Consider the following 21,624-nt stretch of genomic DNA (forward strand, 5'->3'; position numbering starts at 1 on the left):
AGACCTAATAGTTTATAGTCTTATTTAGTTCATAATACTGACATTTTTCTCGAAACTTAGCACTTACCTATAATTTAATAATATAATTGTGGTGAATGCAAAGAAAATACATTTTGTATTTTCACAAGGTACCATTCATTATTTATGGTGATGGTTGAATAACTGATTTATGTATTCTAACATTTTAACTACCCTCTTTATCTCTCTTATTTTTTTCTTTTAAACACACACAAGATCATTTTCCTGGACCTCAATAAAATGTTTATATTGTATAGAAAATGCAGAAGTAACATATTCCCTCAATAATTGAAGTGTGATTTTCATTTTACTGTGTATTTTCTGTGGTAATAAAAATTGACTCGGGCATACTTTCTTGTAATTTCAAAAGAACATTCAGGTGTTTATGGAAGTTCTGTAACTCAAACATATTAAGTGATGCAGGTAGCAATTTTCCTTCACTCCTAGTTCTCGTAACACCATAAGCCTTAATAACGGCCATTCCCATTCCCTTGGTTATGTTTTCTTTCTATTTGTTTGTCCATAGATGTGCCATCCAGTCCCTATGGAGTGAAGATCATAGAGCTGTCACAGACCACAGCCAAGGTTTCTTTCAACAAACCGGACTCCCATGGAGGTGTGCCTATTCATCACTATCAAGTGGATGTCAAAGAAGTAGCATCAGAAATCTGGAAAATTGTACGCTCCCATGGAGTTCAAAGTGAGTCAGCAATTTCAAAATGTGTTGATTACTTCAAGCTGATCTTCAGTATACCTGTATGATTAGCTTTTTCGATTTCCTCCAACATTTTCTTTTCTTTTAATAAAGTGGTGTTGGGAAGATATTTCCTGTGCCCCATTCTTCTTGATAATAACTCTAATACAGAGTGAATAGTTTCCATGTTCAGTAAAAATGAAAGAGCTTAGTAGAATCAGCGGAGTTCAATTCTGGAGGAAAAAGTCATTTTAAAAAAGCTCGTTGGTGGAAAGGCAATTGCTCACATACTAGATATGATGGCTGGATTTTTATGAAATGTATGCTCATGTTTCATTTATTAATATTGCTCTCAAAAATAGGTGTGAAAATGATACTGCAAAATGTAGGTGCTTTCTATACTTATGAAGCCATCTATAAAAATCTGTGGAATTTCATATATTGTTTACTTTTTGTATTTTTATATTTTTCACTTTTATATTTCTATTAAAAATTAATTCACAGAGCTTCTTTTCACTTACATAAAATGTTATCATCGTATGAAAATGTAGTTTGTTTTCTCATTCGGAGGAGACAAAACGAAAGCAGGAAATAATAAGAAATTACCAGTTTTTGCCTCTGTTTTTTAAGACACAGAACCATATTGAGTGTTCCGAAAGAGTAGCATAAAATAGTGAGAAAATTCATTATCTCATTCATTATCATGAGATAATGCTCCATAGGTCTGTTCTATGAGGATCCTACCTTGACCCTAACACATATGGTGTGAGGGTTCAGTAAAAAGCAAGAGCCTTCCTGAGAAGGAAAGAGGGAACCAGTTCTAGTGAACATAGAGAGAAAGCAAATGAAATCATCCTGATATCCTCTGTGTTGACCCTGCTTTATCAGTTTTCACTGAGAGTAACTAAGGGTTTTTGATAGAAGTATCAGAAACATTAATCAGTCATCTGTCATGTACCATACACTTCAAATAATGTCCTCAAGCTGATGAACTCATATTATTTCTTTTAATTATGAAATACTTGGATTATATTATCTGTGTGCGTTGTGTGGTTTAGGAGAGATTTATAAAGACAGTGCCCCAAAACAATGAGTGAGACGAAGGACTATAGTTTTTTAAAAAAATATATTAACCTGGATGCAGGAATATTGTGCTACTTTAAATTTTGTTTTGTTTTATTTTATTAAAGAGATAAAAAGGAGGGTGGTAGGTGAAAAATAGAAAGAAAAAATACATTATTTCTTAAACTGCATAAAACTCAGTGTTTGTGCTCAAGCACAAGTGTGCAGAAAATTAATATTAAGTCTGAATATTATAGAAATTGAACACAGCACAAAAGTGCTGCCCCACCTCCCTGCCAAACCCAGGAAAAGGTTAATAGGCTCCCTCCAGACTTCTTGCAAAGGTGCAGCACTATGGAGAATTTATAGTGCCCTTGGTATGGCCAAGTTGATCAAGGTAAAAATCCTGACATTGTATCTCATGTATCTATCTGTCACATGCAGATCACTATGTTTATAAAACTGAAATATAATAACAAAGCACATTGGTTACTTTACAATGAGAAATAACTATCACAGAAATTAGAACATTCAGAGTCTATGTAAGTACATACTTTATCTGTTGGTACATGATGAAGATATGAAATGAGAGTCAGAAACTTGTTTGGTGAGTCTAGAATCTGAACTAGGGAAGTTGTGTGAATAGAATGTTTAATGGCTTCAGACTGGGACAGTTTAAAGCTTGCCAATGAGAATAAAATACTCAAAAGTCTTGTGGCTAGGGATTTCTCACTTTGATTTGAGGGAAATGACTGCCTTAATATTTTTTACTGTTTCCGTTGTTGATTCATCTTGCATAGGTATGTGAATGAGTACCTTAAAATCAAGTTACAGTTGACCCGGTGTGCGGTGGGTCACGCCTGTAATCCCAGCACTTTTGGGAGGCCGAGGCGGGCGGATCACAAGGTCAGGAGATTGAGACCATCCTGGCTAACACAGTGAAACCCGTCTCTACTGAAAATAGAAAAATTAGCCGGGCGCGGGTGGCGGGAGCCTGTAGTCCCAGCTACTCGGGAGGCTGAGGCAGGAGAATGGCGAACCCGGGAGGCGGAGCCAGCAGGAGCCAGATCAAGGCCGCACCGCGACCTAGCCTGGGCAACAGAGCAAGACTCTGTCTCAAAAAAAAAAAAAATCAGGTTATACTATGTAATCAAACCATTGTATGATTTCAACTCAGTGTAGTATAAACATGAATTTTAAGTTTGACTACTAATTTAAGCCTTCTTTTTGATTCCTCCTTTCAGTTATTAAATAATATATTTGGCTGACACTGTAGATATATTATCATCTTCAAGTATTAGGAAAAAAACAGTTCATTATTGGTGGTATAGTGGTGAGCCTAGCTGCCTTCCAGAATAAACAGTTCAGCCATGCAGTTTAAAACTTATAATAATGTTTAATTTTGCCTTCACATTGTCTCTAATCTCCATGAAAGACAGACCTCAACCTGGGGAGCTTAATGGTGACAAGAATTACATCATGTCTTGGGAAGGTGAAAGAGATCAAATAGCTCTTATGTTTCTGGTGCTGTGGAACTCATTGGGCTGTTGCTGTCACCTGCCTTCTGTGGGACAGGCATCTAAGTACCTGCCCCTTGGGCATGTGTGACTGGACTGAAAGCACACTAGAAGGCTTTTTGGGCATAGAATATTCTTCATGGGGTGCTGCTTAGCTTGAGCTCTTTAGACACTTCCTCACCCTTTACTTCAGCAGGATTTCTTGTAAGTGTGAATGTCACCCACTAACGTTATGCAATACCCACTTGACCAAGAGAAATGTTCTACATTTCTCACTTAGCTAACATGTAGGAAACTGCATTACTTTGCAGCTGATCTCTTTCTCCAGTTTTCTTTTTCCTCATTTTAAAGAGACATAGTAGATGAATTCCTGTGGATAAACAGAAGTCCACATTGAGATGCAAATATCAAGTCTCTCATCTCTTGTGCCAAAAAATGCATGGGTTCTGTTCACCTCTTGGACTTACCTTCACTTACTGGGAGGGAAGCATCACTGCACTTTCTTCTGGAAGGAAGACTTACTAGTTTCTTCAGTGGATTTTTTTTCTCCCCCTAGTTTTCTTCTTACATTGCGGGGAGTGGGAAGGACAGGGGGCATGGGAGTTGACTCTCAAGGCTGGGGTTGCAAACCCAGTTTAGCATCTTCTTCTTTAACTCTGCAGGAGGTGCCTGACCTCTTCTCAAATGTTTACTATCTGATGTATTTTTTCTTCTCTCTATGAATTGTCTCAGTTGAAAATGCCAGCACTACAGAAACATGCCTGCTCAATTTCCATACACTTTCTTATGGCTGTGCTGGTGCTATTCTTTCTACTTGAGATTAAGAGTACCTATGTAATGGGATTTATTTATTGCTGCATTTACACTTTATATCTCAAATGATGATGTGATCTCATTTTATATATAAAATCATGTTTTGGGGAAAACCAAGTTTTTAAGGATTTCTTAGTGTAGACTCCATATTTGTATAGCAGGCATGAATGTAAATATGTAATTATAAGAACACCATAAATGCAATGAGTACCCAGGGAAAGAAACTGAGAAATTCCATTGGGACCACTCCAAACATTGTATGATATGTGTGTCTGGCACTTATTCTTTCTTTAGCAAAGAGGTGTGTTATTTTGTAATGATATAGTAAAGATAGTCACCAGAATAACATGAATTTTGCTGATAGAAATATGAAATGTGATGTTAATAAGCATGATTATATTTACTGTAAATTGACAGCAATGGTTTGATTATCGAAACGTGTAACATAGTTTTGACTTAAACGTTCTACTTTAATCAAACATATTTTTGTTGTGTTTCTGTGATTTCAGTGAGTCACTATGTCCTTTAAAGTAACATTTCAACCTTACTCACATTTTCCCGTCTGACTGACTTAGGTCCTTTTAACATTTCTCAGAAGTATTGTTTTACCCTGAACCACCTACAACATGCTTTCATAATCAGTCCTTGAAAGTGCCCTCACAGTAAAATTCCCTCTTCCTTCAGAATGACTGACTGCCAAGTGACACTGAATTTCAGATATTATATTGTATATAGTACATATTTTAATATATAACTTATTATATTTTATAGTACTCCTCTTACATCATAACTCTGAAGTATTTTTTCTCCTAGTTTATAAGCTCCATGAGTGGACCTCGTATGCCTTGTTTATGTCATTATTTCAAGTACCAAAAGCATATTAGGGTAGAAGGAATATTGAAATTTGGTGGAGGTGGGAGAATGGAAAGGATTATTTTATAGCACCTCTGACTGGGTCTTAAGTGAATCCATTATACATCCCCTTCCAATAAATATGTGTCTATAGAAGCAACTCTTTTCTTTTTTTCTTTTTTTTCTTTCTTTCTTTCTTTTATTTATTTATTTTTTTTTGAGACAGAATCTTGCTCTTGCCCAGGCTAGAGGACAGTGGCGTGATCTCAGCTCACTGCAACCTCCACCTTCTGGGTTCAAACAATTCTCGTGCCTCAGCATCCCTAGTAGCTGAGATTACAGGCATGCACCACCACACCTGGCTGTTTTTTAATTATTATTATTTTTAGTAGAAACGTGGTTTTGCCATGTTGCTCAGGCTGGTTTCAATCTCCTGAGCTCACACAATCTACCTGCCTCCTCCTCCCAAAGTGCTGGGATTACAGGCGTGAGCCACCATGCCTGACCAGAAGCAACTTTTAAGTGGAAACGAAGGTTCAAAATGTTTATGAGAGATTAACACACTTTTGAAAAGAGTGAAGATGAAGGAGAATTCAGCAAATGGAGTGAGCTCAGGCTCCAGTGGCATGCCGGGAGTTGTTATTGTTGTTATTGTTGTTGTTGTTTTTAAGTTACACAACTCTCTACACTGCATTTAACATTACCTTGATTAAGAAACCAGAAGACTTTACTGTAATTCTTCCGTTGTTGTTGTTGTTGTTGTTGTTGTTGTTGTTTTTAAGTTACACAACTCTCTACACTGCGTATAACATTACCTTGATCAAGAAACCAGAAGACTTTACTGTAATTCTTCCACTGGGGCATAGCAGAAATTCCATACCTTTCTTCCAACCTCTATTGTGTTGACCAATATCAGACTCACCAGATCGATCATGTGAGCAATTTATACTATGTGTGCAATTCAGTGGTTATGAATTTTCAAAGAAGTATTTATCCAATCCCCCACCAAAACTCTGTGTGTGTGCGCGCGTGTGTGTGTGTGTTTCTAGCACACCCTTTTATTTCATTCCAAGGATATTAAGAGTCCTGGTTTATGCATGGATCCCCACTTCATCTCCCCATTTTGAATGTTTTTTTAAACCACTGAGGCCATTCAAAACCAATCTTCTACATCAGAGACCCACACAAAAGCTCTGAGAATCTGAGTACCAGAAAACTGCCACAGTTTATAGAAAAAACAATTATATGGTTGCTCCTCTAGCTCCTGGTCTTTCCACACACTTCATTTTTGATGTTTCAGAGTTTGCTTTCCTTTTCTGTGAGATAATCAGTGGATTTGAAAAGACTTTTGAAAATGATATGCGTAATTTCTAGGTGTACTTAGAAGGCTTGTTTTTCTGGCTATCTAGGAGAACATATTGTTGAAAATCAGAATACATATTTAAAGCACATATATATATTTGAATACTAAGGAAAAGTTTGTTCATGCCTTTGTTTCATAAAGTATAGGTTGTGTTAATCATATATCTTAAAGTTTAAGAGATCTATGTAAGCACAATTATACTCATTCTCTTTGAAGCATTTGTTAGATGATAGATTTAGGTTTATCTCTGAAAATGCAGGTACATATGGTCTCAACATTTCAGCTATATTTTCCCTCTGAGCAGCTTTATTTATTCCAATTTACGTGAGTTTAATGTTTAGTTACTTTTCCTTGGTAGTAAATATATACAATTTTTAATATACTTATTGATGTGTCCACTTCTAATTGCTGATGTCATCACCCAGAAATAATTGTCAGCTCTTGGTGGACTGCAATGCTATTGAAGATGAAAATTGTAGCATAAATACAGTCCTGTTAGTAGATTGCAATCTTAAATAAATCATTAACAAATTCTTATTAATTTCACTTTCTCACTGTGTACCTGGTCCTGGGTTTAAGGTACAATGGAAGCCAGGCCTATTATTATATTATTTTTCAAAGTTTAGCTGAAGACGTACTAATTATCCCAACCAATTATGTGACATGAAACTAATTTTTAAACTGTAAGGAATTGTGAACCAATCAAATATCAACAACTCGAACTATAGAGATATAGATTGTGAGTCAGTGTGACTCTTCATTTTGAGTGAGAAACATGTATCACAACTGTAGCAAGACTTTTTGATTGGGGAAGCTACAGGATGTATTCATTGCCAAATCATATAATATTTTATGGGTTTCATACACCTCACTGGCCACTTATGAAGAGAAGATAGTAATCTTACAAACAGCTACTCTTTTTTTTTTTCAGTTTTCTTAATAAAAATGACAATATCAATATTTTAAAATGTTAGACCGGGCATGGTGGCTCACGCTTGGGATACCAGCATTTTGGGAGGCTGCAGAGGAAGGATTGTTTAAAGCTGAGAGTTCAGGGTCAATCTGGGCAACAAAGCAACACCCTGTCTCCCTAAAAAAATGGTTTTTCTGTTACTTGTGTGTGAAGGAATGGACCAGTCATCTCAGCTACTCAGGAGGCTGGGGCAGAAGAATCACTTGAGCCCAAGACTTTAAGGCTGCAGAGAACTAGGACTGTGCCACTGAACTCCAACCTGGGCAACACAAGAACATACTGTCTCTAAAAAAATATAAAAATAAGTACTTTTTTTTCTTTTTTTGATACGGAGTCTTGCTCTGTCTCCCCAGGCTGGAGTGCAGTGGTGTGATCTCGGCTCACTGCAACCCCCGCCTCCCGGGTTCAAGCAATTCTCCTGCCTCAGCCTCCCGAGTAGCTAGGATTACAGGTGTGCGCCATCACACCCAGCTAATTGTTGTATTTTTAGTAGAGATGGGGTTTCACCATGTTGACCAGGCTGGTCTCGATCTCCCGACCTCAGGTGATCCAATCGCCTCAGCCTCCCTCAGCCTCCCAAAATGTTGGGATTACAGGGGTGAGCCACTGCCCCTGGCCTTCAGGTTTTAATTTTAGCAAAAGCTTTTATTTTAATAAAAATCTGGAGGAAAAAATATTTATTATAGAGAAAGGTATTTTCAGTTTGGTAGAAAAGTAGGGCTTTATTGTTTTCTTTTTTTTTTTTTTGAGACGGAGTCTGGCTCTGTCGCCCAGGCTGGAGTGTGGTGGCGCCATCTCAGCTCACTGCAAGCTCCGCCTCCCGGGTTCCCGCCATTCTCCTGCCTCAGCCTCCTGAGTAGCTGGGACTACAGGCGCCCACCGCCCTGCCTGGCTAATTTTTTGTATTTTTCAGTAGAGACGGGGTTTCACCGTGTTAGCCAGGATGGTCTCGATCTGCTGACCCCGTGATCCACCAGCCTTGGCCTGCCAAAGTGCTGGGATTACAGGCTTGAGCCACCGCGCCCAGCCTGTTTTCTATATGTTTTTTTTCTGATGGGGTTTTGAAATACAGATTTTGATTTATAAACGATATGCCTGTTCTTGATAGGGCAGAAAACTGATCTTGAATAAAGACCTGAATTAAAATATAGTAAAGTTTAGTAGAGCAAATACGGAAATCTTAGGTGCAAATATGCAAAGTACCAGCAATAAATATAGCCAGCATTCAAAAAGCAAATTATTCCTATTTCTTTAAATGACATATGTTGAAATGTTTTTAAAATACCTATGGTAGACATTGTCAAAGAAAACTACTCTTGCATCCTAATAAACAGCTGGGAATGTATAAAATGTATTCATTTATTCAAGTATAGAACACGTGTATGTTCATTCATATACTGAGTCATTGGTTTCATTAGTGAGAAATAAGAGGAGGCTAATGAAACTTCCCAAATCTCTTAAAACAGAGGAACTGACTCATGGAATATGTGTAACTCCTACTAGCCTAGTTGTGCAGTCATAAAGTTCTGTGTTAGGGGTAAAGTTATGGTAGAATTTATCTTAGTATATTTGACTCAACATAATTTAGTTCACTGCTGATGTAGAGATTCATGCTTACGTATTTCTAACAGCTTGACATTTAAAAAAAGTATCATTAAAATAAATTTTTACCTAAAAATAATTTGATTTTTATAGATGAGTTCAAAGATAGTACCAAAAGTACTCAGACACCCTTCACCCAGCCTCCCCTAATGATAACATACCATGGTACGTTTATCAAAATTAATGAATTATAATGGGTACATTAGTAGTAAATAAACTACAGTTTATTATGAAATGTCATTTTTAACAGTCTTCCTCTATAGCAGTTATCTTCTATTGAAAATAAATAGACTGGGCACAGCGGCTCATGCCTGTAAACCCAGCACTTAGGGAGGCAAAAGTGGGCAGACTGCTTGAGTTCAGGAGTTCCCGGACCAACCTCGGCAACATGGCGAAACCTCATATTGACAAAAAGTACAAAAATCAGCTGGGTGTGGTGGCATGCACCTGCGGTTCCAGCTACTCTGGAGGCTGAGATGAGAGGGTCACTTGAACCCAGGAGGCAGGGGTTGCAGTGAGCTGAGATTGCAGCACTACACTTGAGCCTGGGAAACAGAAGGAGACCCTACATCAAAAAAAAAAAAAAAAGGAGAAGGAGAGAAAAAAAATAGATTAAAAGAATGCAAACATAAAAATAATCATATAATTTTACCCATTAAAGATTTCAGAAATTCTATTCAACAAGTAAAACCTACATGTACTTACCAAGCTTAGTAAACATTTTAGATGAATTTTACTTTTCTGTTTGTGTAAGACAATTTTTAGGTAGAAATATAAGTCAAGTTAACAAACTCATTTGATTGACTCATTTAAATGACTCAAATTAGCAGGATTTCAAATAAAAATTAATGAAAATCTTCATAACTCTCTAGTCCTCCAAATCAAAATTTTCAAACACATGCTTTTCTCTCTCGCTCATCATACTTCACTCTCAATTTGTAGATTTTTAAATTCTGAAAGTGTTTCTGCTTCAACAATAGTTAATATTTGCATCGCCTGCAGGTAAACTTTAATGTAGTTTTCATGAGAAACCCACACATGTTTCATGTCTACATAACTAAAAGGCAGTTATTATTTTATGAAGCATGGAATACCAAAAACAAAAACAATACCTTTTAAGTGACATCCTAGTGGATCTCCATTTGTCATGAGATCTCAAGCATTCCATTTCTGGCACAAAGTGATGACTCATACCATCACTTCAAAATGATGATTATCTTCATTTATTTTAGTGGTATTGAACAAAATATACATTTAAAAAAATCTAATTACTAAATATTCTCCAACAAATATATACTTAGTGTATACTATTAGTGATGCACGCTTTCAAATATTTGGACTATATCAGTGAATGAAACAAAAAATCATTTGCCCTTAAGGAGCTTACATTCTATCGGATGGATTCAGATAATTTTTATGCCCTATTTCATAGGTTTAAAAGAGAAATGGGGAAAAGGGAAGAAGAGAGGGATTGAAAATATTGAGAAGGCTGGGAGACTTGAGCAATTTTAAGTAAGGTAGTGAGGGTAGGTTTATTGGCAAAGTGATTTGTCAGCAGAGACTGGGACAGATGAACATGGTATCCTGGAGGAAAGCCTCCCAGGCAGAGTAAGCTGCTAACAAAAGTGCCCTTAGGCTGGAGTGGGCTTGTTTGATAAGGAACAAAGAGGTCAGCATGGTTACATTAAAGAGAAAAAACCAGATGGCGAAAGAGATGCAATCAGAAAGGTACGAGGTTAGGCAAAACGGTGCTTTATGTAATGAATATGACCCGGCAGTACTGACATCACCTGAGGGATTGTTAGAAGGGCAGACTCTTGTATCCTTTCTCAAATCTGTGAAATCCAGACTTCATTTTAACAAGATAACCAGATATTTACATACACGTTAAAGTTCTAGAAGCACTGATATAACACATTGTAAGATCGCACAGGACTTCAGGTCTTTTTCTGGTTTTTAGAGGGGATCCATTGGGGAGTTTTGTGCAGAGTATAATGATCTGAAATATTCTGGGATCACTCTAGCTACTGTCCTGAGAGAAGAGTGCAATAAGGCAGAAGAGTTCAGAGGCAATGGTGGTCTTCTGAATGAAAGATGCACAGCACTCAAACCAGGCAGTTGAGGAGGGATGGGAAGAAATGGTCAAATTCTAGATGTATTTTAAAGGTAGTGTCCAGAGAATTTCCTTAGATGGGTAGGAGCATAAAGGATAGGACATAGGGTGGAAATAAATGAAATAAAGAAGTTAGGCTGGGCGTGGTGGCTCAGGCCTGTAATCCCCACACTTTGGGAGGCCGAGGCGGGTGGATCACAAGGTCAGGAGATTGAGACCATCCAGACTAACACGGTGAAACCCTGTCCCTACTAAAAATACAAAAAAAAAAAAAATTAGCCAGGCGTGGTGGTGAGCACCTGTAGTCCCAGCTATTTGGGAAGCTGAGGCAGGAGAATGGTGTGAACCCGGGAGGCGGAGCTTGCAGTGAGCCGAGATCGCGCCACTGCACTCCAGCCTGGGTGACAGAGCAAGACTCCGTCTCAAAAAAAAAAAAAAAAGAAAAAGAAAGAAATAAAGAAGTTGAAGCTGATTCTGACATTTTAGACCTCAAATCTCAACTAAAAGTTGCCAAGATGGGAAAAACTAGGTGCATCTTTTTGGTGAGTGGAAATCAGCCTTGTAAATTAAGACTTAAAGTGATGTTTTTAATCCAATAGCAATACCATGAAGGCGGTAGAAGATGGCTAAAGAGAGGTCTAGCCTGTAGGTACAAATTTAAAAGTCACTTGCATTTGAATGTTTCAAGTCAGGATATTGTGAAATCAACAGGAATAAATGCAGAGAGGGAATAGAAAAGGCCCATAGACTGAGTCATCGTCTGGTTTACTTACATATTAGTATATATTTTCTTAAAGGTGTTTGCTGTATAATAATGAGTCATCTAAAGTGTGACTTTCCTAAATTTATGGGGAATTTTCTACATTGTGTTATGGTGCTACTCAAAATAATAAAAGAAATTATTGATAAGAGTCTATGTTACTTGAAATAATTTTTAGGGGAAGATGTACCTCAAAAGATATCCCACATAACATGATCCTTTGTCTTTCTCCCTCCCTCGCCCCTCCCACAAACACTGGATTACTTTAACTATACAAAAGTTTTCCTGATTTCTCTTGTGGGCATTTAGTGATATACATTTTTCTCTACATGCTGCTTTAAATGTGTCCCAGAGATTTTGGTATGTTGTGTCTTTGTTCTCAATATGCAGCCATAAAAAAGGATGAGTTCATGTCCTTTGCAGGGATATGGATGAAGCTGGAAACCATCATTCTCAGCAAACTATCACAAGGACAGAAAACCAAACACTGCAAGTTCTCACTCATAAATGGGAGTTGAACAATGAGAACACATGGACACGGCGGGGAACATCACACACTGGGGCCTGTCGTGGGTGGGAGCCTGGGGGAGGGATAACATTAGAAGAAATACCTAATGTAAATGATGAGTTGATGGGTGCAGCAAACTAACATGGTACATATATACCTATGCAACAAACCTGCACATTGTGCATATGTACCCCAGAAATTTAAAGTATAATAATTTTTTTTCTTTCTTCTTCTTCTCTTCCCTATTGTGCTTGCTTTCTGTGTTGCGGAAAAATATATTACTGTGTATTTTTATGCATATTAGCAGACTTCTTTTATAAGCAATGAGTGAAGGATTCATTTGGTCCAATGACATGAATCAAAGACAGTTATTGCATGTTTCAAATGTTGTAGCATACCATATCTGAAGCTTCTTTGGAGAACGGTTCTGATGGGATGGGTCTAAATTTATCTTTTTAAGTACTCAATAAGAGATAGCCCCTTTCCATTATATTACAGGCAGTTGTTCTCTAGAAGGACCTATAGATTTCTCAGAGGCTCAAGGTCGTTGTAAAATAATTTCCAGTTATGCTTCAAGGTGTTCATCCTGCAGCGTTTCTTTGAAACTAGGTCATATACAATTACCTGGGTGTAACTGGATTTTCCTCTATCATGCTACTCAATTTCACTGCTACAGAAAAACTTTAAGATAATCAGTCTTTGTACCGATTATCAAAGGGAATGCTTCCAGTTTTTGCCCACTCAATGTGATATTGGCTGTGGGTTTGTCATAAATCGCTCTTATTTTTTTGAGACGTGTTCCATCACTACCTAGTATATTTAGAGTTTTTAACGTGAAGGGATGTTGAATTTTTTTAAAGGCCTTTTCTGCATCTGTTGAGATTATTGTAGTTTTTGTCAATAGTTCTGCTTATGTGACAGATTACATTTATTAATTTGTATATGTTGAACCAGGCTTGCATCCCAGAGATGGAGCCAACTCGATCATGGCGGGTAAGTGTCTTAATGTGTTGCTGGGTTCGGTTTGCCAGTATTTTATTGAGGATTATTTTCGCGTCTATGTTCATCAGGGATATTGGCCTAAAGCTTTCTTTTTCTGTTGTATCTCTGCCAGGTTTTGGTATCAGGATGATGCTGGCTTCATAAAATGAGTTTGTGTGGAGTCCTTCCATTTCAATTTTTTGGAACAGTTTCAGAAAAAATGGTACCAGCTCCTCTTTGTAACTCTGGTAGAATTTTGCTGTGAATCCGTCAGGTCCTGGGCTTTTTTTTTTTTTTTTTTTTTGGTTGATAGGCTATTAATTATTGCCTCAATTTCAGAACTTGTTATTGCTCTATTCAGGGATTTGACATCTTCCTGGTTTAGTCATGGGAGGGTGAATTGATCCATTTCTAATAGATTTTCTAGTTTCTTTGCGTAGAGGTGTTTATAGTATTGTCTGATGGTAATTTGAATTTCTGTGGGATCCGTGGTGATATTCCCTTTATTTTTTATTGTGTCTACTTGATTCTTCTCCTTTTTCTTTTTTATTAGACTAGCTAGTGGTCTATCTACTTTGTTAAGTTTTCAAAAAACCAGCTCCTAGATTCATTGATTTTTCGAAGTGTTTTTGGTGTCTCTATCTCCTTCAGTTCTTCTCTGATCTTGGTTATTTCTTGTCTTCTGCTAGCTTTTGGGTTAGTTTGCTCTTGCTTCTCTAGCTCTTCTAAGTGTGATGTTAGGGTGTCGATTTGAGGTCTTTCTAGCTTTCTGATGTGGACATTGAGTGATGTAAATTTCCCTCTTAACACTGCTTTAACTGTGTCCAAGAGATTCTGGTACTTCATCTCTTTATTCTCATTGGTTTCAAATAAGTTTTTAATTTCTGCCTTAATTTCATTATTTACCCAGGAGTTGTTCAGGAGCAGATTATTCAATGTCCATGTAATTGCGTGGTTTTGAGTGAATTTCTTAATCCTGATTTCTAATTTGGTTGCACTGTGGTCTGAGAGACTGTTATGATTTCAGTTCTTTTGCATTTGCTAGATTGTTTTACTTCCAATTACATGGTTGATTTTAGAATAAATGCCATTTGGCACTTAGAAGAATGTATATTATGATGATTTGGGGTGAAGAGTTCTGTAGATGTCTATTAGTTTCACTTCACCCAGAGCCGAGTTCAAGTCCTGAATATCCTTGTTGATTTTCTGTCTCATTGATGTGTCTAATATTGTCAGTGGGGTGTTAAAGTATCCCACTATTACTGTATGGGAGTCTAACTCTCTTTGTAGGTCTCTAAGAACTTGCTTTATCAACGTGGGTGCTCCTGTATTAGGTGCATATATATTTAGCATAGTTAGCTCTTCTTCTTGAATTGATCCCTTTACCATTATGTAATGCCCTTCTTTGACTTTTTTGATCTTTGTTGGTTTAAAGTGTGTTTCGTCAAAGACGAGGATTGCAACCTCTGCTTTTTTTTTTTTTTTTTGCTTTCCCTTTGCTTGGTAAATTTTCCTCCATCCCTTTATTTTGAGCCTATGTGTGTCTTTGCACATGAGATGGGTCTCCAGAATACAGCACACTGATGGGTCTTGACTCTTTATCTACTTTTCCAGTCTGTGTCTTTTAATTGGGGCATTTAGCCAATTTACATTTAAGGTTAGTATTGTTATGTGTGAATTTAATCCTGTTATCGTGATGCCATCTTGTTAATTTTGCAAACGAGTTGATGCAGTTTCTTCATAGTGTCATTGGTCTTTATATTTTGGTGTTTTTTGCAGTGGCTGGTACCAGTTTTTCCTTTCCATATTTAGTGCTTCCTTCAGGAGTTATTGCAGGACAGGCCTGGTGGTGACAAAATCCCTCAACATTTGCTTATCTGAAAATGATTTTATTTCTCCTTCACTTATGATGCTTAGTTTGGCTGGGTATGAAATTCTGCATTGAAAATTCTTTTCTTTAAGAATGTTGAATATTGGCCCCCAATCTCTTCTGGCTTGCAGGGTTTCTGCTGAGAGGTCTGCTGTTAGTCTGACGGGCTTCCTTTTGTAGGTGACCTGACCTTTCTGTCTGTCTGTCCTTAACATTTTTTAAATTTTATTTCAATCTTGGAGCATCTGATGATTATGTGTCTTGGGGTGATCTTCTAGTGGAGTATCTCAGTGGTATTCTCTGTATTTTCCTAAATTTGCATGTTGGCCTATTTTGCTGGGTTGGAAAGTTCTCCTGGATAACATCCTGAAGTATGTTTTCCAGCTTGTTTCCATTATCCCCATTTCCTTCAGGTACTCCAATCAGTCATAAGCCCAGTCTTTTTACATACTCCCATATTTCTTCTCTCATTACTCCTGTTCCACATAGTATTGGAAGTTCTGGCCTGGGCTATCAGGCAAGAGAAAGAAATAAAGAGTATTCAAATAGGAAGAGAGGAAGTCAAATTGTCTCTGTTTGTAGATGACGTGATTCTATATTTGGAAAACCCTATCACTTAGCCCCAAAAGCTCTTAATCTGATAAGAAACTTCAGCAAACTCTGAGGATAAAAAATTAATGTGGAAAAATCACAAATATTCCTTTACACCAACAATAGACAGGCAGAGAGCCAAATCACGAATGAATTCCCATTCACAATTGTTACAAAAAGAATAAAACGCCTAGGAATATAGCTAACAAGGGAATGTGAAGGACCTCTTCAAGGAGAACTACAAACCACTGCTCAAGGAAATAAGAGAGGAAACAAGCAAATGGAAAAACCTTCCATTCTCATGGATAGGAAGAATCAACATTATGAAAATGGCCATATTGCCCAAAGTAATTTATAGTTTCAATGCTATTGACTACCATTGACATTCTTTACAGATTAGAAAAATCTACTTTAAATTTCATAGGGAATCAAAGAAGACCCTGTATAGCCAAGACAATCCTAAGCAAAAAGAACAAAGCTGGAGGCATAAAACTACCTGACTTCAAAATATAATACAAGGCTACAGTAACAAAAAGAGCATGTTAATTGGTACAAATACAGACATATGGACCAATGAACAGAACGGAGACCTCAGAAATAACACCACATGTCTACAACCATTTGCTCTTCTACAAACCTGACAAAAACAAGCAATGGGGAAAGGATATTCTTTTCAATCAATGGTACTGGGAAAACTGGCTAGCAATATGCAGAAAACTGAAACTGGACCCCTTCCTTATACCTTATACAAACATTACCTCAAGATGGATTAAAGACTTAAATTTAAAACCCAAAACCATGAAAACTCTAGGAGAAAACCAAGGCAATGCAATTCAAGACATAGGCATGGGCAAAAACTTAATGATGAAAAGCCAAAAGCAATTGCAACAAAAGCCAAATTTGACAAATGGGATCTAACTAAATTAAAGAGTTTCTGCACAGCAAAAGAAACTATCATCAGAGTGAACAGGCAACCTACAGAGTGGGAGAAAACATTTGCAATTTACCCATCTGACAAAAGTCTAATATCCATAATTTACAAAGAACTTAAACAACTTTACAAGAAAATAAACGACCCCATCAAAAAGTGGGCAAAGAATATGAACAGACACTTCCCAAAGGAAGACATTTACATGGACAACAAACATATGAAAAAAAGCTTAACATCACTGATCATTAGAGATATGCAAATCAAAACCATAATGGGATACCATCTCACACCTGTCAGAATGTTGATTATTAAAAAGTCAAGAAACAATAGATGCTAGCAAGGCTGTGGAGAAATAGGAAAGCTTGTACACTGTTGATGGGAATGTAAATTAGTTCAACCATCGTGGAAGACAGTATGGAGATTCCTGAAAGATCTAGAACCAGAAATATAATTCTACCCAGCAATCCCATTACTGCACATATACCCAAAGGAATATAAACTATTGTGCTATAAAGACACATGCACACATATGTTTATTGCAGCAAAGTTTATTGCATATGTTTATTTATAGCAAAGTCATGGAACAAACCCAAGTGCCCATCAGTGATAGACTGGATAAAGAAAACGTGGTATATAAACACCATGGAAGACTATGCAGCCATAAAAATGAATGAGATCATGTCCTTTGCAGGGACATGGTTGAAGCTGGAAGCCATCATTCTCAGCAAACTAACACAGGAACAGAAAACCAAACACCACATTTCTTACTCATAAGTGGGAATTGAACAATGAGAACATGTGGACACAGGGAGGGGACACACACCAGGACCTGTTGAGGGTGGGGGGACAAAAGGAGGGAACTTAGAGGACAGGTCTGTAGGTGCAGCAAACCGTCATGGCACATATATACCTATGTAATAAACCTGCACATGTACCCTGGAAATTGAAGTTAAATAAATAAAGAAATAAGTATTTGGTCTTAGCTTTAAACTACTACAGATTTTAGAATCTTTATGAGTTACAGTGCTTTTAAAAATTTTTCTACTAGAGTATTTTCTATGATTACACTATTTCCAACATAAATGCCCAAAGAAAAAATGACTATCATTTCTAAATTACTGTATTTCATATGGTAAAGGAGAAATTGACTATAAAATTCATCTGACTATGTTAAATTAAATTGCAATAAACTTATGAATTGCAAAAAAGAAGAAAAGTAATCCACACTAATTCCATATTTTCAGTGAAAGAAAATTTGTTCTGATTTGCATGTTGTGGAAAGGTTTCTGTATGTTAAAATTCAAACAAGAATATCTTGGACTGTGTTCATTGCACCCATAAAGAGAACCATAGCTAAATTAGGATGTTGTATGTAATTACATTCTTAATGAATTTAAACCATGTAGATCAAAGTATACAGGCACTAAACTAAGAAAAACATTAAGCAAAATAACAATTTTAGGTAAAATTACTTGTCTGCTGGAAACCTCCTCACATATCTTAAGATGAAGACACAAATTCATACATAATTCTGTACTCAGCCTGGTCTCTGCTATATGTTAAGAAGAACTTCTATGCAAATACTTTTTAAATTTTTCAATAAAATAAATGAGCTTTTCTGTGCATGCATAATTTTATGAATCAAACAAATAGTACAAATAAATGATATTAATTTATGTAAGAAAAATGTTTGTGAGTAGTGAGAAAACAAATATGAATATTTCATGAGTGTTTTATAGGAGTTTAATCCACAGGAGGAGAATGAAACTATTCATAGTTCCCAGAAACTTAAAAAAAAATATTAGCGCTCATCTGACTGCTCAAACATACACTCTTCTGGCAAATTTAAAATTCAGTATAAATATGATCTTTGCTAGAATGTAGCTTTTAAGTCCCTAATCCCAGTGAAGAATTCTTGTGGGCTATCATGCATATTTTGATAGTGAATTTTATTGGTAGCACATTTTAGAAGATATTTAAATATAATAACTATAAAATTTTTGAAATTATGCCAGCATATACTATTGTATTAAACATTATTTGACTTTTTGATTATTAAAATTACTTACTACAAACATTAAATACTTTCTTTATTATAGTATATAAATGTCCTCAAAGGTTAAGGAGGACTGTAGAGCCATTCCATTATCCACTCAATGACTTAAGATGCTTATATCAGGAAGATTCGAATCTTCTCTTTCAATAGTACATCCTATAGGGAATGATGCACGCTGCAGACTGGCATGATCAGATATGATTTCAGAGGCTGGTACTATCTATCCTGATTCTCACTGCTTTTACTTTATGTATAAATTATGGAGATAATATTACTTTTTCTTATTGTTACCATCTTGTATTCTTTCTTTTTCTGTGTATCGGCAGCTGTTCATCTTTCTTTTAATCTTTTAAACTAATGTACTGTTTTGATTTTTTAAACTAATACACTGCCTGATTTGCCTTTTTGCAAAACCTCCATTGCATGTAACAGTGTTATTTAAGGATGCACACATTCCAGAGCATTTAAAAGATCAATCATTTGGGTACACAAAGATACACCAGAAAAATCTTTTCAATGTATCTAATCAAATAATATAAATTAAAATTCAAATAATCTGAATAAATGATTGACAGTACTTTGTATATATACTATTATATATGTATATGTTTATATGCGTGCGTGTATATATATATATATACACTATTTTAATATATGCATGCGTGTGTGTGTGTGTGTTTGCCTCATGTGTCTTAATATCTTAGCCTTTTTTTATAAATTAGGAGACAGGGTCTCACTCTGTCATCTAGGCTGGGGTACAGTGGCACAATCATAGCTCACTGAAGCCTCCAAAACCTGGGCTCAAGCGATCCTCCCACGTCTGCCTCCTGAGTAGCTGGGACTACACCTGGCTAATTTAAAATTTTTTTCTTAGAGAAGAGGTCTTGCTGTGTTGCTTGGGCTGGTCTCAGATTCCTGGCCTCAAGTGGTCCTCTTGCCTCAGCCTCCCAAATCACCAGGATTATAGGCATAAGCCACTGTGCCCTGCCTTAGCCTTTCTTTTCTGCCTTATCTCATATCTTTTCTCTACATAAATACTTGGCACTTTCATGCCTGTCCAGTTATTATGTCCGACATGCATTTTACTTTCTTACAATCATGCCTGAATTTGTGTTATTCTTCCTCCCCATCATATATATATATATACACACACACACACACACACACAGGAGATATATATATATATATATCCTGTCACCAAAGGGGATTCCCTTTGGTCTTTAATGTTAGATAACCCAGTAGAAGTTGCACATGTTACATGGTGGTTAAATGCTGCTTTTAATTTAAAGGGTGGGAGAAAGAAGTAGGGGTGTGTGTGTGTGTGTGTGTGTGTGTGTGTGTCCTGCAAGGTCCAATATATTCCAAGCATCTATATGAGAATTCATGAGATGCATTTTTAGTGGAAATAGTTTTCTCTTCCTTTGGTACCCTGTAGTTACTATTGCTCATATAGGGATTTTGCCAGCTGCTCACTTGTTAGGCAGATGACATCAGTCACGCCTCTCTGTCTTGACTGCACATTGGAGGGTCTGTTTACGGTTCATGTGGCTCTTTGAGTCTTCCATATCATTTGAGATGAATGAATGGATTATATAATTACTAAGTTGGCTTACACTCAAATAAAATTAAATAGTTACTATTTTCAAACATCTATAAATGATCACCGTGTCCAGGTCAAATCAAATTAAACCATCTAAGTACACTGATTGTTTTATTCTTTCTTTGGAATTTGCAGAAAGAGAATCCACAAGCTTTTCTGGGAAGTAATGTTATGTAGTTAGCTGTTCTTCAATACTAATTCTTAATGAACACGAGTAAACCTTCATTCCACTTACCAAGATTTTAAAAAAATTATATTGCAACATTTTCTTTTATTCTAAGTGCAGACATAAGTAGACATTTTAGTAAAACTGAAATAGTAGTTTCTCTTCCTCCAAAGCACAATCTTAATTGTTACTACTTCTTTCTCCCACCCTTTAAATTAAAAGCAGCATTTAACCACTGTGTAACATGTGCTACTTCTACTGGGTTATCTACCATTAAAGACAAAAGGGAGTCACCCTTGGTGACAGGACAAGCCTGTGCCATTCTGGTAACCTGGGCATGTCAATGGAAAATAAGATAGATTTCACATCACAGAGAAAATAATGTGCTTCATGAAGCTGTTTCAACTTGGAAACCTCACCAGATGTCTTCATCTCCACAGTTTATTGTGACACAGAAACACAAAGCAGAAAATGTAGGTTTAAGTTTCAAGGCCCATGATAGCGTTGTCTTTTCTCCCCATCTATTGGTTGGGCCACTCATACTACATTCTTTATCTTCAACTCTCTTTCTTGACAAATGATTCTCACTTAATTCTGCAAATATTTGTCCTGCCTACTCTATTTCATGATGCTCAGATTCTGAATAGCTTTAAAGAATGCTCCTTTTCTTTCATTTTAGGATGTAGTTTATTAGTGACTTTGTCTCTTACATTATGTCATTTTCAGGAAGTTACTTATCTCCTCTGATTTATAGATGTGAACTGAGCACACACACACACATATATATGTATGTACGTACACATATATAATATATATACACATATACATGCATAGTCTAACACAAATGACTTCCTACTTGGTCATCTTAATTGAAATGATATATGCCCATTCATTTAATTTAATAAAAATTGAAAAGCACCTACTATGCTTAGGGAGATTTTAGAATTTTGAATTGCTAGAGATTCCATACTGAAGAAAGTAATACATTGTTTGTCTTCATGGAATTTATATTCGGGGGGTAGATATATTTATAGATGCATCGATAGATAAAAATATCAATTTATATACATTAATATATAATGTTTAATATATCCAAATTTCTAATTTTGAAACAGTTAATGATATAAAGTATGAAGAAAAATGAAGCAGAGCAA

At 36.4% G+C, this 21,624-nt stretch overlaps 1 protein-coding gene across 5 annotated transcripts in view; it reads left to right on the forward strand.

The window, feature by feature from the left end:
- NCAM2 (neural cell adhesion molecule 2) overlaps nt 1–21,624 on the forward strand; it is a 549,007-nt gene that overhangs the window by 439,097 nt on the left and 88,286 nt on the right. For all 5 annotated transcript variants that reach the window (XM_017956502.3, XM_009202420.4, XM_009202421.4 and 2 more), the window contains exon 12: nt 545–718. In XM_017956502.3, coding sequence (XP_017811991.1) covers nt 545–718 — 174 coding nt within the window. The remainder of the gene's footprint in view (nt 1–544; nt 719–21,624) is intronic.

Source organism: Papio anubis, chromosome 4 (genome assembly GCF_008728515.1).
Source record: "Papio anubis isolate 15944 chromosome 4, Panubis1.0, whole genome shotgun sequence".
NCBI classification, from domain to species: Eukaryota; Metazoa; Chordata; class Mammalia; order Primates; family Cercopithecidae; genus Papio; species Papio anubis.